The 27971-nt window shown below is 64.1% G+C and overlaps 1 protein-coding gene across 2 annotated transcripts; it reads right to left on the bottom strand.

Annotated features, from left to right (window-relative positions):
• Positions 1-1227: 1227 nt before the first annotated feature.
• On the bottom strand, positions 1228-23948 carry CYTH4 (cytohesin 4). Of its 2 annotated transcripts, XM_055141157.1 has the most exons (13): positions 23886-23948; positions 17750-17832; positions 16851-16915; positions 16034-16100; positions 14299-14417; positions 12825-12905; positions 11049-11161; positions 9937-10085; positions 4686-4797; positions 4018-4094; positions 3590-3661; positions 3065-3219; positions 1228-2626 (listed from the first exon to the last, which is right to left on the bottom strand). In XM_055141157.1, the coding sequence occupies exons 1-13, from the start codon at positions 23902-23904 to the stop codon at positions 2554-2556; spliced, it is 1185 nt and encodes a 394-aa protein (XP_054997132.1). In that variant the 5' UTR covers positions 23905-23948; the 3' UTR covers positions 1228-2553. The 2 variants fall into 2 exon arrangements, with proteins under 2 accessions (XP_054997132.1, XP_054997133.1); XM_055141158.1 differs by lacking the exons at positions 16034-16100; positions 16851-16915.
• Between the last annotated feature and the right edge of the window lie 4023 nt (positions 23949-27971).

Below are 27971 nucleotides of genomic sequence, written 5' to 3'. Positions count from 1 at the left end.
CAGGGACACAAAAGTCCCCGCTACAGGTTCCGCCGCGCGTCGCGACGCACCTGGCCCGGCCCCTCGGGGAGGAAGGAGGGGAGGGGGGCGGCCGGCCCAGGGCCCGGCGGAGGAGCCCGGGAGCGCGAGGCTGGGGGAGGCTGGGTCCCCGCGGGGTGCTGGGGGGCGGCCCGGGCAGAGCCTGCGCCGCGGGGCCGGGCCTGAGCCGGGTTGCCCGGGACCCGCTTCTCAGCCACGCGCCCACGGCGCCCCCTGCTGCCCAGAGCGGGGATGGCGGGGTGGGGAGAAGGTGAGGCAGACTGTGGGCCGCCCACGGGAGGGGGACCCACTGGGTGTCCCCCGGGCGCTGCCCCGGGCCCTGCCGCACGCGCCTCTCCCCGCCCCACCCCTGCTCCTGCTGGTGCTGACTGCTGAGCGCCTCCGCAAGTCACCTGGGTCCCGTGGCCCTGGCGGGCACCTACTGTGTGCCAGGGGCCGAGCAGTGCAGTCTGGCCCGTGAGGAGCTCACGCGTGCTCAGATGGTCTGTCCGTCTGTCCTCCCCCCCTAACGTGCCTGCACGACTCCTCCGGGAAGCCTTCCTGGATAGCCCCTCTCTCTGGCCCCACTGGCCTCCAGGTCCCTCTATGGGCACGGGTGGCTGGGGATGTAACTGTCCCCCGCACCAGACGTGAACTCCTTTAGTGGGGGGCAAGGGCTTTGTCGCTTTGTCCCCCATCATCCCTGAATGCGGGCTTGGGGGCTCAGAGCCCAGTGCTCAGTGGGGGCTCAGGACGCGGGGCCGAGTGCAGGAGTGAGCAGGCACGCGGAGCACTGTAAGGCCCTCAAGGAGGGGCTCTGCGAGAAGCTGGGGAGAGCTGGGTTAGGCGGTGGGGGTCACTGTGGGCCGGGGGGAGGAACTGGCCTTGCGGAGTTTTTGAATCAGCGCGCCCCCTGCAGGCTACGTTTGAAATGGCGCCCGGACCCCGTCGCTGCCCTCTGGGCCGCGGGCGAGTCCCCTCCCCCAGGGACGCTGTGCTCCACCTGCCACGCGGGGCCGCTGTGGACGTCTGGGTGCTGCTCTACCGGGAAGCCGGGCCCGGGACATCTGTCTCGCCCGGTGGCCACAGGCCCCTGGGCACCCACTCTTGGCTCTGGCTCTCCGTCCCCATGTCCCAAGCTGGGAGAGGGACAAAGGCCGCGACGACGGGGAGCTGAGAGGACAGACACCCCCAGGGCTGGATCAGGAACTTTATTCTCTCCTCCGCAGAGGAGAGTCACCCAGAAGAGTGGCACACCCCCCCCCCCCCAGCGATGGGAGGGAGGGAGCTGGGGACCAGAGAGGGGAAGGGCGTGGACTGAGATCATGCAGCCAGCTTCTGGGAAGGAGGTCCTGCTCCCAGTCCAGTGCTCCTTCCGTGCGCCCAGCTGTCCCCCCCCAGGGTTAAACGAGGCTGCAGAGGCCCCCCCACGGCCTGCTGTCCTGGGCCTGTGAAACTCAGTCTGACCGTCTCTGGTGCAGCCGCATTCCCGGGCACTTGCAGACCCCCGGGGACGGGGCTCCCACCACCTCACGGGGTAACCGCGTCCTCCTGACCCCACACAGGATGCCTGCGCGGTGCCCGGGAGGCAGGAGTGACCTGTGCCACCTCTGGGACGTTCCCTGCACCCGCTCAGGCTGGCCTAGCTGCCGGCCGCCCTCTGGGGAGTGCCCTCGGGGCCCTCCTGGCCCGTGAGAGTCAGAGCTGCTCCTCCCCCGGGCGCTGGCCTCCTTCGAGGGGGCGGGCTGCCCTTGCCGGGGAGCCCTGTCCTACCTTGGGTTGCTCCCGTGAGCCCCAGGGTGCACGGAGGCTGCCCTGCAGATACCTGGGGATACCCGGTGGTCCCCCAGGCTGCCTTTGCCCCGTGCTTCTTGGCTGGACCCCGCCTCGACTTGGCCACTGCCTCCAAGCAGTCCTCCTGGTGACCACGCCTCACAAAGCAGGCCCTCTTCTCAGCTTCTAGGTCGGGCTGACCACCCACCATCCTGCTTGAGCCCGCCCTTTGGGGGTGCTCTCTGCGCTTGCTGGGGGGCTTCCTCGCCAACACGTCCCCTTGGGTGGCAGCGCCCGCTCTGGCTCTCCCGGCTGCGCGGACCAGAGAGCCCGGCGCAGTGACCGGCGGCTGGGAGAGGGGCGCGACCGCGCGCGACCCTGTCTCCACCCGACCGAGTGGAGGGGGGACCACAGGGGCGGGGACAGCGTTGTACCCAACCCCGCAGGTTCCAGAGCCAGAGAGGGTATGGCCCTCGGCGCGGTGCACGCAGCAGGCTGTAGAGGGCCTGGGCACAGGGGAGCCGCGCGCAGAGGGCCCCCCACCCCCCGCTCACTCACGGAAGGCGCGGCCCAGGCCCCCCGGTGCCGGGGGCAGCTCAGAGAGAAGTTAGGCCCCGCGAGGACGGGCGGGTCCTTCAGCTGCTGCCCTCACGCCCAGCCAGACCGGGGTCCGACCACCCACCCGAGCTCTGCCTCCCCTTCCCGTCAGCTGCAAGCGAGGAGCATGGGGGGAGGGCGAGCACGGCAGGGGTCCCCGGAAGGTCACTGCTTGCTGGCGATCTTCTTCTTCCGAGCCGAGACCAGGTCGTAGAAGGGGACGCGGGTAATGCTGGCCCTGGAACGCGAGGGGGTTAGGTGCGGGTGCTTGGCAGGTAAGGGGCGGGGCTGGCCAGCCAGAATGGGCGGGGCGGGGGCCACCCGCTCGACCCACTAGGAGGGACGCAGGGGCTTCTGAGAAGTGGGCGTCCCTGCCACGGCACCGCCCACGCCAGACCCCGCCCCTTAGTGCCCCGAGACCCCGCCCCTCACCAACCCACCCATGGACACGCCCTTTAGAGACCACGCCCATGGACCACACCCCTCGAGACACAGCCCCTTTACTGTCTCTCCATTGGACTTGACCCTCTCCGACCACACCCTCGAGGCCCCGCCCCTTTACTATCTCTCCATTGGACTTGACCCTCTCCGACCACACCCTCGAGGCCCCGCCCCTTTACTGTCTCTCCATTGGATTGGACCCCGTAGACCACGCCCCTCGAGGCCCCGCCCCTACCGGATGGCCTCGATCCACTGGTCGCGCTCCTGGGCGCTGGCCGCCGAGATGCGGTAGGACTCGTGCTTGCCCTCCACCACCTTGCCGTCCCCGTCCGTCTTGCAGGCCTTGATCTTCTGGCCCCGGCAGCTGGGGTTGTAGAGCTCCAGGCAGAACTGCGGGGAGGCAGGGGGTCAGGGGTCAGGCGGGGGGCCGGGGGGAGGTGGGGTGGACCCTCGTGGACCAGGCGTGCCGGGAGGGAGGCTCGGTCCCTGCCCTGGGTCTTGTTGGGGACCCCGGGAGGCCTGTCTCAGGGGAGGGGAGCGCTCAGTGTGCCAGGCTCCATCCAAGCCTGGCAGATGGGGAAACTGAGGCTCGGGGAGGAGCAGGGGCGAGGGTCAGAGGCAGGCTTGGAGATGACCAGGCTATGCCCTTTGGGAGACACTGACTTGCCCTGGGGCGGAGGGAGGACCCTCCCCCAGTGAGCCAGAGACCCATGGGGGTGTCCTGGGAGCCCGCTTGGCCCAGCCACCCCCCCAAACCTACTGGTTTCTTGGGGTCGTCCACCTTCTGCACAGAGAGGTTTTCCAGAGGAATGATTCCCCGCGGCTCCTTGTCCTGCGGGGACGAGGGTCAGAACCGGCCGGAGGGGGCAGGGAGCCAGGGTGGGGCCCCACCCCTGAAGAAAACCAACTCAGCTTTTTTTCTTTTTGACCCATACCCATTGGTGCTCAGGGGTGACTCCTGGCTCTGTGCTCAGGGATCACTCCTGGTGGGCTCTGGGGACCACATGGGTGCTGGGATTGGACCCAGGTCAGCCGTGTGCAGGGCCAGCGCCCTCCCCGCTGAGCTGTCTCTGCAGCCCCCTACTCCGGAGCCAGCTTCAAGCCCTACGGCTGCCATGGATCTGGAGCCAGCCCCTCCCTCTTTGTGACTCAGCCTCCCCATCTGGAGGATGGGTCCCGCCTGCTCACCGTGGTGTACTCAAAGTAGTAGAGGCAGCTGTCCGTGAGGATGAACCAGCGCCGCTTCCACGTCTTCACACGCCCCCCTGCGAGAGCCCGTCAGACCTCGGGGGGCGCCACCTTCCTCCCCGCCCCGCTCCCCCGTCCCTGGGACCCCCCAGCACCCTCACGCCCAGCTGCTCGGACCCTCGGGGATCAGGCCCCAGAGCAGGGTGGGGGTGGGGCGGCCCTGCTCCCCACCCCACACCCCTCAGCTGCACGTGGAGCAGGGGAGGGGGCAGGGCTTCCGGAGGAGGGGCCGACTTAGGCCCCGCCCCTGACTCCGAAGGGGGCGCCTCATGGGGGCGCCTGGGAGCTGCGCGCGGGGACTGGCCAGCGCGCCTAACCCCTGCTCCGGGAGCCGCGTCCTGCTGCTCTTCCTCCCCGCCTGGGGGTGCCCTGGTCACCCCCCAAAGCCCTGCCCCTGGCTGGGCTTCCTCCTGCCCCCAGCGCCGCCCGGGGGGGTGTCAGAGGCCTCGTGTCCGGCCCGTTTCCTACTGACAGGAAATCCGGGGTCCAGACCTCACCCTCAGGATGCGGGTCAGCACGTGTGCAGGTGCCGCCTGTGTGCCCATGTGCCAGGCGTGTCCCTCTGTGTGCGTGCGTGTCGGGGGCAACGTGTGTGTCCGCGTGCTCACCCAGCTTCAGCAGCCAGCCCTCGCGGTCGGGGTTGAAGAAGGTGTGTGTCAGGTCCTTGCCGTCGTCCTCGGGGATGGAGAAGGGTTCGCTCTTGATGCTGTCGAAGAGGCTCTGTGCCGAGAGGGGCCTGGCTGACTCGCTGCCCAGTGCTCCTCGCCACACCCTCGGACCCCCACGGCTCACTCCTGGCTCTTCCTCCGCCCACTGCGTGAGGGGGCTTCTCTGGGGCACGTCCGACTGCCCCACGCCCGGACCCATCCTCTGAAGCCCCCCAGGGCGCGGCGAAGGTGACAGCCGACACCCCCCGCCCGTTAGCTGCTGTCGGTGCAGCCCCTCAACAGCGGTGTCACCCTGGGCACGGCCACGGCCCCTCTGGGCAGCTGGGACCCCGACTGAAACACGGAGGGGGTCTGCCCGGCTGGGGCTCTGCGGGAGGGAAGGGTGCCCGGGGCCATGGGTCTTCCCAAGACCAGGGGAAGGTGAGGACAGAGGGGTGCAGCCCTCCCCGCGCTGGGTCTCCATCCCCCCAGGGGTCCTGCACCCGAGAGCGGCCATGGGGGGAGGAACCGCCACTCCCCCTTGCCAGCATCCGCGCACGGCCCCCTCCCACCCTCTCCGGCTCCAAACACCCCTGCAGACCCCTGGGCAGTCTGCACCCCGCGAGCGGCCAGGGCGCCTGCCTGGGCTCCCGCCCTGTGCACAGGATGCGCGGAGGCGGGGGGGCTGCAGGGCGGGGGGCGGCACCCGGGGGCACCCGAGCGCCAGCACCTCTGTCTCGCACTGACCAGGCACGGCTGACCATGCCTCACGGACACGCCCCTGCCCGACCTTATGAGAGCCCCCCCACAGCCAAGGGCCCCACAGCCCCCCACCGGGCGGTGGCCACGTTCTGCCGTGCGGCCACCTTCCTGTCCTGGTGGCTGTGCAGGCAGCCGTGGGCCTGGGGCCCGTCCAGATATGACTCACATCCGCTAACCTGACCATTTTTGCAGGGATGTGGTTAGAGGGTTAGAGCGGGTAGGGCTGCCCCGCACGACGGAGGCCTGGAGCTTCAGGGGCCATCTTGGCCATAATTTGGGGGGGACCCTGTCAGAGAGGATTCCACAAGGGGGCGAGGGCCGCTGAGCCAGGCAAAGCCCCCATTGCACGGAGCACCTGGATCAAGCTGAGCCTGAAGCCGCCTAGATCCAAAGCCGCGCCCACTCCTTGTGTCCTGTGGGCCAAGACATAAAATAAACCAGGCAGAGGGGAGGGGGTCAGGCTGGGGTGGCTTCGAATCCTCACAAATGAGGAGCCCCTGGCCAGCTCCCTGCCCTGTGGGTCTGTTTCTCCGCAGGGGGTGGACCTGCTTCTGCCAAGCTGGGGCCAGGCCATAGCCATGTCCAGGAGGGTCCATTGGGCAAGGGCCAAGGGGACTGGGGCAGCCCTGGGCAGAGGATGCTCTGGGCTGGAAGGCCTCTGCCTCAGTTTCCCCCCTCTAACACTACAAGGTGGGTTTCCCTCCTCCGTGTCCTCCTCCTGCCCACCCCCACAGCCTCTCTCTGCTTATCTCAGGGGGATCAGGCACCTGAAATCTCCCACCTCGTACCGAGCCCATTTCATGGGGGCACCTCAGTCGGTGGGGGGGTCTCCCAGCCCTGTCCGCTCCAGATGAACCCCGGTGGCCACGAGCTTCCAGGAGCAAAACCAGGTACTCAGTTCAGGGACTAAGACCCAAGCCACCAGGCAGTGGGGGAGAATGGGAAGAGACGTCCCTCCCCGTCCCCCAGCCTGCTTGGGGTCCCGGCTGCCACGCCCACGATCTGCTTCCAGACCCAGCGCATCAAGGGCCTTGCTCCAGAGACCCCCAGAGAGTCTCAGAACAGACCAGCTCCCTACAGAGATGTCTCTGACCCCAACACCCACCATCCGAGGATTCCAGAAGCGAGCGGCCACATCTGCGGCCACACAACCTCTCTGATACTCATAATAAGCAGCAGAAAATAAATGATCTAGCTTCTGCCCCTGGCAGGCGGGCTTGAACGGTGGTGGGAAAACTCGAAATAACGGTGGGGGGGAGGTGCCGTGGCGGGGGGGGGTTGGTGTGGAAACATTGAATGGAATCGATTAATGTGAACAGCCTCAGGGAAATAAAATTCAAAAAAATCTTCCACCTCTTCACAGCGGTCCCGCTAGGACTTGCTCTCAAGGGCGCACACCAGGGCGGGGCTGGGCTCCGGGGGCACGACCTTGCCCCAGACCTGCACGACTCAACCCCCCACCCCCCGTCCCCCAGCCCTTCAGGCACGGCTCCATTTCCGCCTTAGCCCGTGTCACACCTGCTTCCCCGCGACCAGGCCGTTCGGCCGCGGGAGGTGCAGGCCAGGAGGGGATGGCGGGGACCTGGGGCACAGGCCGGGCACACAGAGGGCCCAGGGCCAGTCCCTGGCACCACCAGGTAGGGCCCTGGCGGCTCCCAGCACTTCTGGGGAGATTCCCCCCAGGGGAACAATAAACTGACAAAACTCATTCACTCTTGGGGCCGGAGCGATAGCACAGCGGGGAGGGCGTTTGCCTTGCACACGGCCAACCCGGGTTCGATTCCCAGCATCCCATAGGGTCCCCCGGGCACCGCCAGGAGTAATTCCTGAGTGCAGAGCCAGGAGGAACCCCTGTGCATCGCCGGGTGTGAACAAAAAAAAAATTAATTCACTCTAAGCAATAGGGCCCAGGTTTGTGAGAGACCTGCGGGGAGTCCGCGCCTTGCCTGTGGGGAAACTGAGGCTCAGGGAGGCAAGAGAACCACCCAGACCCCGAAGGTCTCCTGGGGACGCCCAGGACGAGGACCAGGCCTCAGGATTGTGCTCCGGAAGCCTCTGGATCCCCGAGCTTCTCCAAGGGCACCAGCCCCCTGCGGACCCCACACGCCTCGTCTCCTGGCTGGGCCCCACCCACCGGGAGCCGAGGGGCGGGTCCGCTCTACCTGGAGTCACCTGCCAGGAACTGGGGGACCCCCCAGCCCCGGCCTGGAGGGAGGGGGCACGCCACCTCCCACCCCCCAGGTGCCCGCCTCCCCCTCCCCCCCTGGCTGCCGGCAGGTTAATAAGACAATAGGCCTGAAAGCACAGGGAGACGCGTCCGGCTCCACGCAAGCCACGCGGCGTTGTGAACGGACGCTGAAATCCACCCGGAGAGGGATTCGCTGAGAAAACTGCCCCCCCCGCACTGGGCCAGGCCAAGGGGCAGGGAGCCGGCTGGACTGCTGTCCCCAGCTGCCCCCAGCCTCCCCCTGTGCCCCCAGCTGCCCCCCTTCTCCGGTGTCCGAGAAAGCTTCCGACCCTGGGCTGCTCTGTCTTCCTTCACGGAGGGGCCACACGCCCTAGAGGCTGGGGCCGAGCTGGGGTGGCAGCACAGGGGGCAGGCTTGTACCCTCCTTGCATGCGGCCGACCCAGGCTCGATCCCTGGCAGCCCCTAGGGTCCCCCGAGCACCGCCAGGAGAGATTCCTGAGTGCAGAGCCCGGAGTAACCCCTGAGCATAGCAGGTTGTGACCCAAAAAGAAGAAAAAAAAAGGAGGCTAGGGTCCACCAGGGGGGCACCCGCCCTCACAGCTGCTCGGGGCCTCAGCCTGGAGGGGTCTGCGGTGACCCCAGACTCAGCAGGCCGACAGGGATGACGGGGTTTGAGCCCGCCCCCTAGCACCCCCTCTCTGAGACCGGGGATGGGGGGGGAGGCTACGGCCCTTCTCAGACCCCAGGGACCCCCGGGACCTCCCTTCCAGGCTGAGCCAGCAGAGCTGGGGATGGGGCTCAGGGCTGGAGACCCTGGGCTCGGTCCCCGCACCCCAGTACACACACAGACCAGGCCGGGAACCCACCTCCTGGCGGGGGGCTGAGCCCAGGAATGGACGTCCACGTGCGCTAAGCCGGGCTCTGGCCTCCGCGCTGTCCCCGAGACAGGCACACTCTAAGGCACGCTCTCATTTCTTTTTTTTTTTGTTTTTTGCTCTTTGGGTCACACCCGGCTTTGCTCTGGGCTGACCCCTGGCTCTACACTCAGGAATCACTCCTGGCGGTGCTGGGGAAACCATATGGGATGCTGGGAATCGAACCCGGGTCGGCCGCGTGCAAGGGAAACGCCCTCCCCGCTGTGCTATCGCTCAAGGCACTCTTGAGCCTGCTCTGCTGCCTCCACTGTCTCCACACGACCCCCCCCCAGAAGCCCCCCTGGATGCCCCCCTGTTTCCCAGCAGGGCTGAGTTCTGAATGGCCTTTCCTTGCAGCTCTGCAGGGAAAACTCCAATTCAGCCGTCAAGGCCCTGTTCAAAGGTCACCTCCTTTATGCAGTCCTCCAGGATGGCACCTTCCCCTGATTCTCCCCCACACGCCTCAGGAAAGCGATGGACGTGTCCTCTGGGTCCCCACAGCTACGTTCCCTGGTCAGCCCGGCCCGGTCAGGCAGGGGGGTGATTCAGTCTGGGCCGTGGCTGTCTCCTCCCCCCGGGGGTCCTACCCCAGGCCTGGGGCCCCGTGGCCACCACTGCACACACAGACTGTTTCCCCGCCTGCAGGGAGGGGGCTGGGCCTGGCGGGGCGTGTCCAGCCCTGACCGTGGCAGTCCAAGGGCCAGGGGAGCCCCCTCCCGGGTAATGCAGTGATGAGCCCCGAGGCCCCGTGCCGGCCCCCGGGGGCCTGGGCCGCTCCCACCCTCCTCCTGCCAAAGGTCACTCGGGGGCAGGGGGTGGGGCTTAGTGGCCTTGTGTGCTTGAGTCCCGAGTTGGACCCCCAGCGCCACACGCCCGGCTGTGCTCAGGGACCACTCCTGGCGAGGGACCCTAAGGGGCGGGATTGAGCCCTTCCGCTGTGCTGTCACTTCAGCCTCCATAATGGGCCACCTGGGAAGTCACGAAGGCTCAAGCTTCTCAGGGGGACTCCCGGAGCAGTGCTCCGGGGCCAGACCCCATGATTCTCGGCTCCAGAGTTGAAGCCCTGCTGAGGCCCAGGGTTGTGGGGGCCACCAGGCGGCCCCAGCCGGGCTGGGGGTGCAGGTGGCAGTGGGACTCGAGGGTGCGCCCCTGACCTTGGGCTAGCTCTGTGGGGCCCTGTGTGGGGGTCTGTCGCACAGCCCCCCTTGGAGCTGGGCTCTTGGAGGAGCAGTGTCCCACCGCAGTGCCCATGGCGCCCCCCGCCCGCCCAGGCAGCCCCCCGCCCCCGGCGCCCGCCCCGCCACGGCACGCAGCCCCCCGCCCCCGGCGCCCACCCTGCCCCCGTACCCGCAGCTGCCCCTCGGGCAGGTCGCTGCCGCCGTTGATGCCGCGGTTCATGGACACGAAGCGCTCGAAGGGTGGCCGGTCGCGGACGTTGGGGTTGTGCAGACTGGTGTTGAGCATGATGACGGAGAAGGACAGCACGTAGCAGGTGTCTGCGGGCGGGCGGGCGGGAGGCTCAGGGCCCGCTGGGCGGGCGGGACGGGGGCCCCACTCCTCCCGGGCTGCCCCCGCCCAGCGCCAGCCCCACACGGGCCAAGGGCAGCTCAGCCCTCACAGTGCTCCAGGCCCGCAGCGAGGCCGGGCTGAGCCTTCGAGGGTGGGGCGGGGGCTCTGCGGTGGCTCCTGGCCCAGCGACGCTGAACCCCCACTCTCCGATGGCCTTGGTGGGGGGGCCCTGATCTCCCTGGGCCTCCGCTGACGCCGCACAAGATGGTTCAGCCGAGTGAGGCCCGGGCCAGCCCCTCCTGCATCTCCCCGGGACCTGGGCCCCCAGGAACTAGCTCAGGGAAAGGAATGAATGAATGAGTGAATGAGTGAGTGAATGAGTGAGTGGCTGATCCTGGACCGGCTCCTCAGCCAATGCTGCCGCCTGAGCTCCCTGCCCAGATCTCGAATCCACGGACGGGCCGGGGTGCAACCCACCCCCAGGATGTGGACGTTCCTCCCCCTGCAGACCTTCCCTGAGCACCTACTTAGTGCCAGGGGCTGGCACTGCGGCGCCCGTGTGCAGTCTCGGCAGGCGTCTCGGGGCAGTGCCTGCGGCTAGTACAGCCCTGCGCACGCGGGAGCGCTAACAGCCAGCACCGCTGTTGCCATGGCAGTGCCAGGTGCAGAGGAGGCGCTGCCCGCCCACGCGGTGCCGGGGACCAGCCTTCCCGCTACCCTCAGTCTGCCCTCGCTGCAGAGGCCGCTTCATACACTCAGACCTTGGCTGGGGCGTCCCCCCCAGGGGCCCCTCCCCTGACCGTCCGGAGAACTCCTATGCATCCCGCAAGACCCTTCCAGAGCCCGCCACCCCTGGGAAGCCACCCTGGACCATGGGGTCCCGTTCCTGCCGTCCCCGCGCCAGCCCGGCCGGGCTGCAGGGCTGAGGGGCCCGGGCCCGCCCGCCGGACCTGTGGACTGGAAGACGCCCGGGTTGCAGAGGCAGTACCGGGTGGCGAACGTCTCCATCATGCGGTCGATCTTCTGGGCCTCCCCCGGCAGCCGGAAGCTCCACAGGAACTGCCTGGGAGGGACGAGGGTGGGTGGGGGGGTGCGAGCTCTCAGGGCCCCCGGCCCGCTGCCCTCACCCGCTCCCCCTGCACGAGCTCAGGGAAAGTCTCTCTGCCCGCCAGCGGGGCCGCTGGGGTCTCCTGCTTCCCCGGGAAAGGGGTCCCAGGAGCGGGCGGGGGAGCCCATCCTGGTGGGGGTCTGCACTTCGGGCAGTTTCCGGGGGGGGGAAGCAGGACCCTTGCCTGGGCCCTCGGGAACGGCTCAGGGACAGGCCAGTGAATGAATGAGTGAGTGAATGAACAAATGTTGGGGACGGCTCGGCACTTGGCTCTCCCCCTTAGAGAGAGCCTGGGTTTGAGGGAAAGCGTGTGGCAGACCTGAGGCTTCTTCCTCCTCTGCCTTGAAAACTCCTACTCATGTGTGAGAACCCCAGCCGGGCTCTCTCCCTCGGGAGCCAGTGCTCCGGGCATCGCCGGAACAGCAGGCCGTGGCCGACGCCCTCTGTCCTCACCTGGGGCCAGTTCCGAGTGCGCCTCCCTCAGGGCCTCGCCCGCGGAGGACGGAGGCACTGCCAGTGTCCTGGCTCACAACGGGGAAACTGGGGGAGAGGGAGGCTTGGCATGTGCAGGACCGTGTTTGTGCATGTCTGTGTGTGTGTGTGTGTGTGTGCGCACCCACGTGTGCCCATGTGTGTATGTGAGCCTGTGCGTGTGTGCATGCCCAGGTGTGTGTGTCCATGTGTGTGCATACCCCTGTGTGTGCATGCTCATACATGTGCACTGTGTCCATGTGTGTGTGCCCATCTGTGTGCATGCCGTGCATTTGTGTGCCCATGTGTGTGGCGCACATGTGTGCCCGTGTGTGTATGTACCCGTGTGTATGTGTACCCGTGTGTACCCATGTGTGTGCCTCTGTGTGTGCATACCTGTGTATGTGTGCATTCTGGATGTGTGCCATTGTCCATGTGCATGTGCCTGTATGTGTGCATGCCCATGTGTATGTGTGTGTACCCATGTGTGTGCCTCTGTGTGTGCATACCCGTGTAAGTGTGCATTCTGCATGTGTGCCACTGTCCATGCGTGCTTGTATGTGTGCATGCCTGTGTGTCTGCGTGCTCGTGTGTGTGTCCGTGTGTATGTGTGTGCGCCCATGTACATGTGTGTGTGCAGCTCCTTCCTAATGCCCTCCTGCAGTTGAGGGAAGGTCAGGAGCAACCCTGAGGCCCCAGGGGAAGCTCAGACACAGAGACACAGCTGCTGCGGCCCAGCGCTGAGCCCAGGGTCTGGGGAGGCAGAGGTGGCGGGATGGGTGACAGCCCTTCACCGAGGGCTTGGCTTGGGTCGGCCACACCTGGCGGTGCTCAGGCTGACTCCTGGCTCTGTGCTCAGGGCTTAGCCCGGTGGTGCTCGGGGACCGTACATGGGGCGGGGGATTAGACCGGGGCCGGCTGCGCAGAGCAAGCTCCTCCCCCCACGCTGTCTTGGCACCGGGAACTCAACCTGGCCAAAGGATTCTGAGGGAAGGAGCCGAGGCCGCCTCTCCCCAGCCCAGCTCCGGGCCGGTAACTCATTTGCTCGTCCCCCCCCTCGGCCTGGCGCCCGGCTCTGGCTGGACCGGCAGTGACGTGTGCGTCCCGTCCTCACCGCCCCGGGGCCCACCCGCTCCGCGCCCCTCACCTGAGCGCCTGCACAAGATTGAGGTTGGCGAACTCATGGCAGTCCACGAAGGCCTGGAGGACCTGCAGGTTGACGGGGTCCCTGCGGAGGAGGCGGGGTCAGGTAAGAATGGGGGGCTGACATCTGTCCCTCTGGGGAGCTTGGGGGAAGAGCCCCGTGTCAGTAGCCAGAGGGGTCCACTGAAGCCGCTCTTATGCCCAGGAGACTCCGTGGTCACCGTTTTTCATGGACATCCCTTCTCCCTCCCTCCTAGCTCCCTTTCAGCCAACCTGTCTCTGGAGCATGTGTCTACCCCAGGGCCTTTGCACCTGCCGCCCTACCACGGAAAGCTCTGGCCCCCAGGTGTGTGCATGGCTCACCTTTAAGTTTCAATCCAATGCCACCTTCTCCTCGAGCCCCTTCCCACCCAGCCTGCACCCCCCCTTTTCCCCTTCCTTCCCCTCTGGGGTGATTTCCACGGAGCTCACATGCTTTGCTTACAGAGACAGCCCGTTTGGGATTTAGTGAGTGACTCACCTCCCACCCCCGCAGAGCTCCCAGAGGGTAGGAGGTCTTTTTGGGGGAATGGGGCATACCTGGGCATAAGTATTATAGCCGGTGATGCTCTGTCCCGGCTCTGTGCTCAGGGCTCGCTCCTGGTGGTCCTCAGGGGACCATAGGAGGTGCGAGGGACTGAACCGGTTAACTGCACGCAAGGCAAGTGCCACCCCCTGTGCTGTCTCTTCAGCCCCCGAGGCAGGAGAGTTTTATTTTTGGGTTTTTTTTTTGCTTTTTGCTTTTTGGGTCACACCTGGCGATGCTCAGGGGTCCCTCCTGGCTCTGCACTCAGGAATTACTCCTGGCGGTGCTCGGGGGACCCTATGGGATGCTGGGAATCGAACCCGGGTCGGCCGCGTGCAAGGCAAACGCCCTCCCCGCTGTGCTATTGCTCCAGCCCCAAGGGCGGTTTTTTTTTTTTTTTTTTTTTTTTTTTTGCTTTTTGGGTCACACCTGGCGATGCTCAGAGGTTACTCCTGGCTCTGCACTCAGGAATTACTCCTGGCAGTGCTCAGGGGACCATATGGGATGCTGGGATTTGAACCCGGGTCGGCCGCGTGCAAGGCAAACACCCTACCCGCTGTGCTATCTCTCCAGCCCCCCAAGGGCGGTTTTATCTGGCTTCAACTCAGGACTTCAAACGGTTCCTGGCACAAAGTAGGGACTGAAGAAAAGAGGTGGCGAATGAATGAAGGAAGGAAGAAATGAAGGCAGGCGGGCCTCGGCTGTCCGTAGAGGTGCCCCCCGCCCCCCGCATGCAGGGAGGAATGACTTGTCGGACATAATCCATGCCCTCCCCGCAGGCACACGTACACACGCACACACACCCACACATGCACACACGCACACACACATGCACACACACACATGCACACACATGCACATGCACACATGCACGCACACCGTGCATGCTCACTCCGCCCCCCTCCGCCCTTACCTCTCCCCTAAGTAGGTGCCGATGGCCGTCTTGCTGAGCCCCTCCCCCTTGTAGAGGAACTGCGCGATTTCCCGGATGTCAGTGCTCAGCAGCTTGTGCTCGGTGAGGTACTGGATGCCCTGGAGGCACAGGCGCCCGTGAGCAGCCCCCCAGCGGGGCGGCGGGAAGACGGGAGGGAGCCCCAGGATTCTGCCATCTGCTGTGGGAAGCGGGGTCCCCTCATTTTTGGGGGGCATACCCGGCTGTGCCAAGGGCTGACTCCTGGCTCTGTGCTCAAGGATCCCTCTTGGCAGGGCTCGGGGGATCCTGCCGGGTGCCGGGATCGAACCAGGGTCAGCCCCTTGCAGGGCGAGCGCCCTCCCCGCCGCGCTCCGGTTCTGGCCCAGGCTCTGCGCCTCCCAGAAGCGCCTGGGCCCGGAGGTGGCTCAGTGGTTAGCGCGAGCGAGCCTGAGACGGCGCGTCCCACCCCGGCGTGCCCAGAAGCGCTGAGCGCGAGCTCGGCTGCCCGGTCTGCGCCCGGGGTGGTGCCCGTGCCAGGAGAGACTCGGCCCTCTGCGGCCAGGTGAGCGCGGACCCGCGCCGAGAAACGCACTGGGCATGCGCGCCCCCAGCGGGCCGGCCGGGAACTGCACGCTCCCAGGAGGATGTGTTCCCGGCCGGCTCAGTGATCTCTGACTCGGGCGCTTTAAGTGCCCGGGTTCAGCGACTCCTTCTGTCCCCTTGACATGCGTGTGCTCTTAACATAGTGTTTCATCCGTCTTGCTCGGGATCTGGGTCCGAGTCACAAAAACGAGGGAAAACAGCCGCTCACATACGCGGGACCCGCTCTCGGAGCCTGTGGCTCTGCCGGGCCGGGGCTCTGGGCGCTGCGAGGGGCTGGGGTGTCCCTGCTCTCTTGGAGAGAGGTGGCTGGGGTGGGGTCAGGCAGAGGGGGCACAGTGGGAGAGCACCCTGGGTGCTCAGTACATGCACAGACGTGCATGTGTGTGTGCATGTGGGCATCTGCGTGGGGTTTGTGTGTGGCATGTGTGTATATATGCAGGCATGCGCGTGCATTTGGAATGTGTGCATGTGTGCATGTGGGTGTCCGTGTGTGTATGCATGTGGAGCTTCACATGTGTGGGTCATGTGGGTGTGATTGTGCATGCATGTCTGTGTATGTGTGTGCATGTATGTGAGATTGTGTATGGTGTGTGAATGCATGTGTGTATGAGTGTGTGAATGCACGTGTGAGCACACATATGTGGTGTATATATGGATGGGTGGGCATAGAGGCATGTGTTCATGTATGTATGTGTATGCACATATATATGGGTATGTGCACATGTATGCATGTGTATATGCCTGTGAATGTACATGTGTGCGTGTGTGGGGGTTGTGGTCTGTGCAGATGTATGCATGTGCACATATGTGAGTGTGCGTGAGTGTGTGTGGTCTGGGTGGTCGCACCAGAGTCTGACAGCCTCATCTGTGGGATGGGGAGGGGCGGGGTGACACTGGTGGGGGGGGCAGGCGGCCGCCCGCCAGCCCAGGACGGTCCACTCCCAGGCCCCCTGCCAGATGCCGCCACTGCTGACTCCACACCCGGCCTGTGGTTTTCCCCATTTTCTGTCCCTGCAGTACCCCGCGGGGGTGGGGGCGGGGCTGGGCTGCTGGGCCACAGCCTCTCGCCTGCCTGCGGGTGCCCTTGGGGGGAGGGTGCCCGGCCCGCAGCTTCCGGAGCCCCCAGCCCTACCTTCATGGGGTCCATGTTGAATTTCTTCCGCCCAATGCAAAGCTCCTTCTCCTTCTGGGCCATCCGGCTGCAGACACAGGACATGAGCGAGCACAGCCCGGAACTCAGGACCCCTCCAATCCCCAGGGTCCCCGGCCCGGGTGTGAGCCAGCACCTCCCAGGAGCCCCGGGGCCTGTTTCGAATCCCAGAGGAGACAGAGAAATGAGGGGCTGCGGGGCAATCCCAGGCTCCAGGTCCAGACTCCTGGGGCGCTCAGCGCTCAGCCACTTGGTGTCCATCACTTCCTCTCTCTGAACCTCAGTTTTCTCGTCTGTGAAATGGGGCGGCCCTCGCCACTGAGTCCCAGTGCTATCCAAGGCTTGAGGCCTTGGTCTCTGTCAACAGTGCTGGTGGGGGTGCGAGGCGGGATCTGAGATCAGAACTGTCCATGTCCTGTGTGTGTGTGTGTGTGTGTGTGTGTGTGTGTGTGTGTGGACAAGAATCAGGGAGTGGGGTGGAAGTGGCAGGGCGGGGGGGGGGCCTGGGATGCCCTAGGGGAGGAATCTCCTCAGGTCAAGACTGCACAAGTGGGGAAACCGAGGCTCAGGGAGCACGGGGCTGCTGCAGGCCAGAGCTGGGGGTGGTATTCCCAGAGGGGATGGGGCGGAGACACCGCCCTGTGGGGTCAATGGGCGCCTTCCGCCCTTGTCCTCTCTCCTTTCCTACCGGGCCCCCAGGGACGAAGGATGGGGGCATCACTCACAACCGGGAACCCCGAGGCCCAGGCCAGACCCCTGGGGTGGAGTCTGGGGGGTCCCGTCTCCCCGGCGGCCTCACCTCTCCTCGGCCGTCTCAAAGCAGTCGATCTGGGCGAACACATCAGCGATCTCCTCCTTCAGCTTCTGTGAGGGGAGGGGGAGTCAGGGGCACTGGACCCTCCCCCACGGGCCCTGGCACCCTTAGACGTGTTCTGGAAGTTTCCTGGAACACTCCCTATCCACATATACAGCACACCTGGAACACGGGGAGCACCCGTGGGGCTGGCCGGGCAGAGCGGGGTGACGCCGAGACCCAGCCAGGGCCGAGGCCCGACTGTGGCCTCTTGGGTGTGAGAAGCGTCCGGCTCCGAGGCAGCGAGACCAGCGCATGGCAGGTGCCCAGGGACGGCCCCTGCCCACAGCTGAGCCCACACATGGAGAGTCCCCTGGGAATTCTGTCCTTGCCTCTCCCGGGGGTGCTGGGGCCGAGGCTGGTGTGCACTGGGGTGCATCTGAGCTTGGGGCAGATGGGGAGAGGAGGGGTGTGGCACGTTGTGGGCATGTGTACATGTGAGCATGTGCATGTGTCTTGCGTGTGTGTGATGTGTGTGAATGTGTCTGGTGAGTCGGTGAGTGTGTGTATGTGTGTCTGTGCATGTGAGCATGTCTGTGCATGTGTGCATGTGCAGGTGTGTTGCACGAGTACATGTGTGTGACTGTGAGTGTGTCTGCATGTGTGAGAGCATGTGTGTGAGTGTATGCATATGTGTGCATGTGTGTGTGAGTGTGTGCATGTGTGTCTGTGCTTGTACATGTGAGCATGTCTATGTGTATCTCTCTGTGTGTGCATGTGTGTATCTGTGTGTGGATGTGTACATGTGACTGTGTAGGCATGTGACTGTGTGTGCATGCATGTGAATGTGTGCATATGAGTGTGTGTGCATGTGTGTGTGTGCACGTGTGTGTATGTGTGTGCACCTGGATGTCTTCCAGAAGCTGCTTCCGGTGCCATTTGATCTGTTCCAGCTCCTCCGTCTCCCCTTTGGTGAGCTCCTCTGCATCTGGAACGAGACCAGAAGCCACTGCCCGCCTCCATCACGGGCTCCCGCTGACCATCACATTCCCCGCCCTCTCCACCCCCCACAACATGCCCACCTTGTCCACTCAGGCCTCTGTCCATTCAGATACTTGCTAAAGACGTCCATCCTCCCCTTCCCTTTATTTACCCTCACAGAATCATGCGTCTCTCGTTCCTTTTTGCCCACACCCAGCGGTGCTCAGGGCTGACTCCTGACTCTGTGCTCAGAGATCACTCCTAGCGGGCTCAGGGGACTCTATGGGATGCCGAGGATTGAATGGGGTCGAAGGGGCCTGCCGCGTACAAGGCAAGCGCCCGCCTTCTCGTCCTATCGCTCCAGCCCATTGTGCATCTTTCATTTACTCACTGATTTATTGTCGGGACCAGAAACTATTGGAGTGCCCTCCCCCATGCACACATTCTATTGGCCAATTCTAGTCACGTGTCTGTGACTTCCCCCAACTCTATTGGCCAGCTCTAGTCACGTGGCCACAGCTGTGCGCCGCTGGGAAATGAGGTTCTACGCCTCATACAGTTCCTTTATAAAATGAGGAGCCTGGGACGGGGTAGGGGCACTTTTAAATGTTTCTGCGGGGGTCCTGGGCTAAACCCAGTCATGCTCAGGACTCCTGACAGGCTTGGGGACCCTAGTGTGTGCCGGGGATCGAACCCGGGTCGGCCCGTGCAAGGCGAGCGCCCTCCCCGCTGGACTCTCACTCCGGGCCCTGGGCAGGTCATTTAAATGCTTTTGCCACAGACACCAACGCTCAGAGGGGTTGGGTGTCCTGATCGGGTCTGCGGGCTGCGTTTCCGAACCGGAGCGGGACTGGGGGTGGGGGGCAGGAGCTAAGGAACCGAAGGGGCCGGCAGCCCCCGACAGGCCCGAGACACGAGTGAGCGCCCGGCACGGTCACGGACGCTCTGCGGGCCTGTCCAGCTCGTCTCTCGCCCCTTCGTGCAGCCTTGGCACGGGCGAGCGGCTCGGTGCCACTTACTCCGCAAAGGGGGCTGCCAGCTCCTGGGCCCGAGTCTTTTCGGACCCGGACCCTACAGGCTGAGCCCTGCGGCTGTGTCCCCAGCAGGAAGGGACCCCAAGCCCCGTGGGAGCATGTGTGCGTGGTCATTTACCCCCGGCTGAGCAGCCAAGTGGAGTCTCTCCACCCACTGAGTCACGAGCCAACCAGGTCCAAATGGTTCTCCCAGGACCGGGCAAAGCCACCTGCCTCCAGTGACACCGAGGACAGGTGGCCAACCCCCAGCCACCCACTGCTGTCACCCAGGGAACCTCAGCTCACACCTCTTCTTTTATTTTTTTTGGCTTTTTGGGTCACACCTGGCGATGCACAGGGGTTCCTCCTGGCTCATGCACTCAGGAATCACCCCTGGCGGTGCTCAGGGGACCATATGGGATGCTGGGAATCGAATCCGGGTCGGCCGCGTGCAAGGCAAACGCTCTGCCCGCTGTGCTATCGCTCCAGCCCCTCACACCTCTTCTTTATGCAGGGGGAGGGGTGTCTTTGCCAACTTCTAAGAAAGGAGGAAAATGTCAGTGCTTGTTTTAGGGAATTTTGGGTCCCACACAGCAGTGCTCCTGGCTTATTCCCGCCAAGGCTTGGGGGATTGAACCTGGGCGCTGAGTGCAAGGCAAACGCCCCACCTGCAATATTGTCTCTCTGGTACCAGAGCCTGGTGTCAGGAAGGATGGACTCAGGTTGCTTTTTCCCCCTCACACCCAGCGGTGCTCAGGGCGTACTCCTGGCTCTGTGCTCAGGCATCACCCCTGGGGGGCTCAGAGGTCCATGTGGATTTCCAGGATGAACCCCACGTGGCCCCGTGCCCTGTACTCGCTCTCTCTGGCCAAGGGCTCAGGGTTTCGCTTCGAGGAAAGTCTAGACGGCTAATAAACCTGACAGTCCGGCTCAAAGGGGTCCTGGAATGAATGCGGTGACCAGTCCCTCTGCAGCAAAGCCTTGGCCAGGACATGGGGTCACCCACATTGCATAGAGAAAGTGGCGTGAAGTGAGAATCCGCCAGCATGTGTGAGCCGGAGGGCATCTTGGTCCGAGGCTGGGAAGAAGGCAGATTGGAAGACACTGGAGGGGACGCAGGAGGACCAGGGGTAGGGGGACACTCTGATAAAACACAAGGCTGCCCCCACAAGCACCTGCCACAAGGAGGCGCTAGACCACTCAGAACGGCCCTCCCACCTCCGTCACTGATTGGCCAGGCCAGGCTGCACCCGCCACAAGGAGGCGCTAGACCACTCAGAATGGCCCTCCCACCCTCGTCACTGATTGGCCAGGCCAGGCTGCACCCGCCACAAGGAGGCGCTAGACCACCAAGCACACAGAACGGCCCTCCCACCCCTGTCACTGATTGGCCAGGCCAGGTTGTCACTCAGAGCAGGGAGAGGAGCCGCTGGGTCTTCTAGATGATGACCGCGGACCCCTCTGCCTGGCTGCAGAGGCTTCCAGTACTGCCGGAGACCCCCCGCGGCCGCCACGGAGCCCAAGGCTCACCTCACCCCTGCTCAGGGAAGTCAGCCAGCAACCTCGTGCCACTCTGGGTCAGGGGAGCCCGGCCTCCCCGCATCCCTCCCCGCCCTGCTCTGCAGCGGGACCCACCCCTGCTCCAGACGTGGCGAGCCCTGAAGTCCCCCCCCCGGACGGCCAGTAGGGCCGGAGCTCACCCTCACGCTCGCTGCAGCTGGGGCCGGGGTCCCCACCCCGGGCTCGATGTTCTCAGACTTCTAACGAACAGCGACTGCGGCTGGAGAGAGGCCAAGCACAGCGGGGACAGTGACCGCCTGGCAGGGCCGATCCCGGCACCCCTAGGGCCCCCAAGTGTCGCCAGGAGCGATCCCTGCGTGCAGAGTCAGGGGTCAGCCCCGAGCCCCTCCTGTGTGGTCCCCAAAGCCAGAGAAAACTCAAAGTCAGCGACGATCCCCAGCGCCCCCTCCCCACCACCGCGGCTGGTACCTGATGCCCGCCTGGGAAATGCCAGGGGGCGTGCCGGGAATGAACACAGGGCAGAGGCGTCCCTGGCGTCAGGCCCTAGAGCCAGGGAAACTGAGGCACGGCGGGGATAGGAGCTGGCTTCTCCAGAGTGGGAGGACTTGGGGGGTGCTGGTGTTTGCTTCCCTTCTATCCCTTAATGGTTCGCTGGGCGTATTCCAGAATCTTCTCTTGGGGTCCCGCAGGTGCCAGCTGGCGCAGGGCCCCCGAGCCCACCAGTGCCGGGTGCCCAAGGCAGTGCCAACGCTCTCCCTGTCACTCAAAGTGGGGAGGGCTCAGGGCCCCACTCCGGGGGTCTCCAGAATGGCCGACTCTGAGCACTGATCATCTCTGTCACCGGGGTATGGCCCTGAGCACTGTGTGGGGCCCCCAAAGTGGAGGCTCCTTCTATGTCACGGCTGAGGCTGGGGGGGTTGTCCAGGAGCTTGAGGCGGGCATGGCTGAAATGCCCGAATTTTAGGGAAGAAAACACAAACCATGATGTGGGGGCACATCCTGCCCCCGCCCCCCGCGCTGTGTCCCGGGGCCCTGGGGCAGGGGGGCGCGCGCACTTCCCCGTGCTCCCTTCCGCTTTCCCGGCCTATATTTAGAGCAGAGCAGCTGTCCTGGCTTCCCCTTTCCGGGGCAGAAGGGGGCGCTGTGCGGGGGTCCTGGGGCGGGGCCCGCTGTGAGGAGCACTGGCGCGGGAGCAGTGTGGTGGCCCTGGCTCCGGCCCCGCCCCGGCCTGGTGCCCGCCCCCCCCCCCTGCTTCCTCCCCACAGCGCAGCCGCCTCTATTTTTAACTGCCGGCACAGCAGCCCCGGCCCCGCTTAGCTCCGGGTCTTGGTTACTCAGCCCCCGGGGCTGGACGTCCCCCCAGAGAGCCCGGGGGGAGCGCCCTGAGCTGCTTCCAGACGTCAGGGGTGCAGGGGACACTGAGGCCCGCAGGACGAGAGTCCGGGCTGTGAGGGCCGACGTGCAAGGGACCAAGCGGAGCAGGGGAGGCGTCCCTGTAGATTCAGTGGGTGACTCACAGGGGAATCCCCTTCCCGCTCCCCCTTCCACCTCCTCCAGGAAGTCTTCCCAGCTCTTCCCTGCCTGGTCAGGAGTCACTTCTGCAGGCCCCAGGCCTGTGTCCACTGGCAGCTCTGGGTCACTGTCCTGTGGCGGCAACCACCCTCCCTGCCCACATCCGACACCTGCAGCTCCCCCAGGGCTGTCACCCCTCCCCCCAGCAACCCCACCACCATCACCACAGTGCTCAGGGCCTGATTCTCCAATACACAAACTCAAGGTCGAGGCCCCACACGTCCCAGCAGCTACCCCCCTCCCCTGCCTGACCCTGTTCACTTCAAGCCCTCCCAGGCGGGTGGGAACAGAGCAGCACCTCACTCACCTCTGCCCACCGCCTCCAGGCAGGCGCCCTAGCATTCATTCCGGGGCGGGCCCAGCTGTGGGAGAGGCTGTCCGGCCCAGCGGGCACTGCGGGGACCCCCAACCCTGCCCTTATTGTTCTGGGCATAAGGTGGATCCCCCAAGGCACAAAATGACAGTGGGGGGTGTGGGCGGCCTGAGGCTGCTCCTGCTAGTGCGGCAGCCCCGGGCCAGGCTGGGCGGACCACCTGCTAGACTCTGCAGAAACGCTGGGTCGCGCAGGGGCGGCTTCGGGGCCTGGGGAGGGGGGTCATTCCCGGGGGCCCCTGTCCGCTGCACCCCCAGCGGTGCCGGAGATTCTGAAATGCCGGTGCTGGAACTTTTTGCCTCCCAGGGACATGGGCATCCCGCCCTTGACCAGCCCGCGGCCGCCTCTCCCGTCCCCGCCACGGGCTTCGGCCCTGGGAGGGTCTTGGCCGTCACCCCCTGCTGCCTGAGACCCTCTGTTTGCTGCATCTATTTTTTTCTTTTTGGGCCACACCCGGCGATGCACAGGGGTTACTCTTGGCTCTGCACTCAGGAATTACTCCTGGCGGTGCTCGGGGGACCCTATGGGATGCTGGGAATCGAACCCGGGTCAGCTGCGTGCAAGGCCAATGCCCTTCCCGCTGTGCTATTGCTCCAGCCCCCTGTTTGCTGCATCTTAAGGCAAAAATGGGTTTATACCAAGTGGTGCTTGGTATAAACTCACTCCTGGCTCTGTGTTCAGGGCTGACTCCCTGCTCTGTGCTCAAGGCTCACTCCTGGCTCTGTGCTCGGGGCTGACTCCCGGCTCTGTGCTCGGGGCTCACTTCTGGCTCTGTGCTCGAGGCTCACTCCTGCCTCTGTGCTCAGGGGTCACTCCTGGCTCTGTGCTCAGGGCTCACTCCTGGTTCTGTGCTCAGGGCTGACTCCTGGTTCTGTGCTCGGGCCTCACTCCTGGCTCTGTGCTCAGGGCTCACTCCTGGCAGGACTGAGGACCTACATAGTGCCAGGGAAGGAACCTGGGTCAGCAGCGTGCAAGGGAGGCAAACACCCTGCCCGGCTATAGGGTCTCTCCAGCCGCTCCTCACTGCACCTGAGAGATGTTCTCATGCCCCAAGGACTAAACAGGCTCAGAAGTCCTTGTAATGCCCAGACAGGCTTTGTCATCACCACCCGGGGACATTTTCAAGGCACCAGCTCTTCTCACCCCTGCCTCCGGGCCTTTGCACTGTCAGGTTCTCTGCTTGGAATAGCCTTTCCCCGTATTGATGTGGGTCACCACTTCCTGTCTCCTTCGGGTCCCCTCTGGAGGCCCTTGTGACCACCCTCTCCTCTGTCATATCTCCCCTTGCTCACTGTCACTCTGGCCTCAGCTGAGACTTCCTCTGTTGTCTGTCTGTCTCCAGCAGGACAAGGCCAGTGTGTGTGTGTGTGTGTGCGTGCGTGTGTGTGCACAGGCGCGTGCACACAGGGAGGGTCAATCCTCCCTCCGACTCAGACGCCACCCCTCCAGAGACCCCATTCACACGCCTGTCGTGCCCACCCACGCTTCCCCTAGCCCTTCCCGGAGCCCTTGGGGCGGCCGCTGTGTCCCCGAGCCACCGGGGAGGAGGCTGGGACTGGAGCGCCGGGCCCCGGGGCCTACCTGGCTGGCACAGGTCCATGGCGAGGCCCAGGGCCGTCCGGGCGGGCTCCAGGGCCGCCTGCAGCCCAGCTGACACTCAGGATGTCTGTCTGCAGCTGGGGCCCGGCCGCGGCAGGCCCCTTCCCGCTCCTCGTGCCCCGCCCGCTGCGGGAGGAAGTTCCGTCTGGGGGGCGGGGGAGGGGGTGCAGGCGGTATGGGGGGCTGGGGCAGTTCTCAAAAACAGCCGTGTTCTGAGCAGCGGGACTGTGCACTGGGCGGTAATGAGCGGGGCCCTGGTGGGGGCAAGGAGACGGGCAGAGAAGGGGGGCAGACAGACAGACAGACAGAAACACAGACGTGTGCACCCCCAGAGGAGGCAGGGTCGAGCAGAGTCACCCAGCGGGGGCCCCGTCGCCCACGGTCACCTCTCCCCCAGCTCTTCCCCAAGAGGACAGTGGATTGGGCGCACAGGAGAGCTTTGCTGCTTCTTTTTTTTGGGGGAGGTCACACCCGGCGATGCTTAGGGGTCACTCCTGGCTCTGCACTCAGGAATCACCCCTGGCGGTGCTGGGGGACCCTATGGGATGCTGAGAATCGAACCCGGGTTGGCCGCATGCAAGGCAAACGCCCGCCCCGCTGGGCTATGGCTCCAGCCCCAGCTTTGCTTCTTATCAAAGCAAAGTCCAGCTTGTTCCTGTCTGGTGACCCACGAACAGGGCCTCGATCCCGTTCCCTGTCCACAGCTGGGAATCTCAGACTCCGATCAGAGTCTCTTATTTATTTATTTATTTATTTATTTATTTATTTATTTATTACTTTTTGGGTCACACCCGGTGATGCACAGAGGTTACTCCTGATTCTGCACTCAGGAATTACTCCTGACGGTGCTGGGGGACCCTATGGGATGCTGGGAATTGAACCCGGGTCGGCTGCGTGCCAGGCAAACGCCCTCCCCGCTGTGCTATCGCTCCAGCCCCTGATCAGAGTTTCTTAATAGTTGTCAGATTCTCAACTGCGGGGGGGGGGGGGCTCATCAGAACTTGGTCACTGATTTGAGCCCCCGACAGGGAAAGGTCAGGACCGGAGCTATAGCACAGCAGACAGGGCTCTTGCCTTGCGCATGGCCAACCCGGGTTTGATCCCGGCACCCCGTAGGGTCCCCCAAACCCTCCTGGAGTGATCCCTGAGTGCAGAGTCAGGAGAAGCCCTGAGCTGTGCTGGGTGTGGCCCAACCACTCCCCCCCCACGCCCCTCCCCCAGAGGGTAATAATCACCACCTCAGGCTTCTGAGAAGGAGGGAGATAATGTCTCTAAGATGCCGGAGTCATGGGTGGGCTCAGGAAATAGACACTTTTTTTTTCTTTCCTCTTTGGGCTTGAATTCCTTCTTTCGTGACAATTTACACTTTTCTTGCTTGGACCATTTTGGGCAGCTCGAGTCCATTTGCTGCTGGGAAAAGGTGTGGAGGAAAATCATTCAAGTGCACGCTTGCTTCCTGGAACCTTCGTGCACACCTCCCGGCTTCTTTTTCCCTCGCCGTTTGGGGTGCATGAGGGCAGGGACACCTCTAGACTCCGTGAATGAATGATCGAATGCAAGCGACATCAGACTGCATCGCGAATGCAAGCGATGTAAATTAGTCACAGGGGCTGGAGCGATAGCACAGCGGGGAGGGCATTTGCCTTGCACGCGGCTGACCCGGGTTCGATTCCCAGCATCCCATAGGGTTCCCTGAGCACCGTCAGGAGTAATTCCTGAGTGCAGAGCCAGGAGTAACCCCTGTGCATCGCCGGGTGTGATCCAAAAAAGCAAAAAAAAAAATTAGTCACAGTTTTCAGCTCTCCTGGGTCCCTCCCCTTGGCACCCAAGTGCCGCCGTGTCTCTGTGGACAGGCTGACTCAGTTTCCCCTGCCCTTGGGGCTGGAGTGATAGCAAAGGGGGTAGGGCGTTTGCCTTGCACGCGGCCGACCTGGGTTCAAATCCCAGCATCCCATAGGGTCCCCTGAGCACTGCCAGGAGTAATTCCTGAGTGCAGAGCCAGGAGTAACCCCTGTGCTTCGCCAGGTGTGACCCAAAAACCAAAAAAAAAAAAAAAAAAACAACTTAATTTCCCCTGTCCTTGAATCTGGGCTGGTTTGTGTCCTTCTTTTTCTTTTTGGGTCACATCTAGCGATGCTCAGGGGTTCCTCCTGGCTTTGCACTCAGGAATTACTCCTGGTGGGGCTCAGGGGACCCTATGGGATGCTGGGGATCGAACCCCAGATCGGCCACGTGCAAGGCAAACGCCCTCCCCGCGGTGCTATCACTCCAGCCCCAGTGTGTCTCCCCCCCCCCCCCCCGAGGGGCCACACTCAGAGCTTATACCTGGCTCTGTGCTCAGGAATCACTCCTGGTGAAGCTCAGAAACCCTGGTAGTGGTGGTGGGGGGGTGGGGGGGAGTGCTGGGACTTGAAAGGCCACGTGTAAGGCCAGCGCCCTCCCCGTCCTGGTCCTAGAAGCCAGAATCACCCCCTTATCTTGCATAACCGAAGGTTCTTTTCTAGGAAACTTGGTGCAAGAATCTCTTGTGGTTAAACTCGAGTTTCCCCCGACAAATCTGGGCCTAAGGTATCTATACCCCCCATGACACTAGCATTTCCTGGATCCCGTCAGAAAGAGAAATGGGGGAAAGGGCATCTTTCTCTGGGCGGAAACACACTGGTGGCGCCTGGACCGCGCATGCGGGCGGCGAGCTAATGGGCGATCCCGTCTGTCCTCGAAGCATGAATCTGGTGCAGGAAAGGGGAGGCAGGGGGCTGGAGCACTAGCACAGCGGGGAGGGCGTCTGCCTTGCACGCGGCCGACCCCGGTTCAATTCCCAGCATCCCATATGGTCCCCCGAGCACCGCCAGGAGTAATTCCTGAGTGCAGAGCCAGGAGTAGCCCCTGAGCATAGCCGGGTGTGACCCAAAAGGCAAAAAAAAAAAAAGGGGGGGGCTGGAGTGATAGCACAGCGGGTAGGGCGTTTGCCTTGCACGCGGCCGACCCGGGTTCGAATCCCAGCATCCCATATGGTCCCCTGAGCAGCACCGCCAGGGGTGATTCCTGAGTGCATGAGCCAGGAGTGACCCCTGTGCATTGCTGGGTGTGACCCAAAAAAGCAAAAAAAAAAAAAAAAAAAAGGGGGAGGCAGCTGAACTGACCAGAGCCGAGAAAGACGGGATGCTGATCCCTTTATTGCTGATCCCTTTATCCATCCCTCCATCCTCCCGTCCGCCACCCCTCTACCCACCTATCCAAGGATCATCTGTCCACCCCCGACTCCGTGCCCCCTCTCCCCCATCCACTCACCCACCATCAGTGGATGCTTCCTCAAGTCCGCCGCACACCCCGCGCTATTCTTGGCCCCCGCACAGTTAGACAAAAGCCCCTGCCCTTGAGGGTGCGAGATTGAGTCAGCTGGGCTGGGGGAGACAGGGAGGAGACGGTGAGGGGCTGAGTCACCCCGAGATCTCCCCCTCTCATCACTTTCTCTGACTGCTTATGTCCTCCTCGTCTGGATCTGGATACGGTCTCTCTCCGGCAGAGGGAGCCCCCCGGCCCCCGGATCTTTGGGACTGCTCGTGACACTCCAGCTGTCTCCCAGACCCCCCACTTCGTCTGGAGAGCCCAGGGCCCAGAGGGATGGAGGGAAGCAGGACAGAGGGACCGGAGGTGGTTCAGTCAGCCAGAGGCAGTGGTGGGGGTCACGGTCAGTGAATTTGAACTCCGTGTGAATTCGAATTCCTCCGAGGAACTGCCTCTAATGAGACCATTGTACACAGAGGGTGGGGGAGGATGTGTGGGAGTCAGGGAACTTCAGGGCTGTCCAAATGCTCTTTGGGGCTCAGTGGTGGATAAAACTCACCCCTGCTGGGTGGCTCTGTGAGTCATTGACAAGATGAAGGACAACACAGAATTTAAGCATTTGGGTTTTTTTGGGGGGGGTCATAGGCTGAGATGCTCAGGGGTTACTCCTGCCTCTGCATTCAGGAATCACTCCTGAATGCAGATGCTTGGGGGACTTGCGGGATGTCGGGGATCGAACCCAGGTCAGCTGTGTACAAGGCAAGTTCCCTCTCCGCCCCC

Source organism: Sorex araneus, chromosome 6, assembly GCF_027595985.1.
Source record: "Sorex araneus isolate mSorAra2 chromosome 6, mSorAra2.pri, whole genome shotgun sequence".
Taxonomy (NCBI): domain Eukaryota; kingdom Metazoa; phylum Chordata; class Mammalia; order Eulipotyphla; family Soricidae; genus Sorex; species Sorex araneus.
Note: the sequence above shows the minus strand (reverse complement) of the source record. Positions and strands in the feature narration are given on the sequence as shown.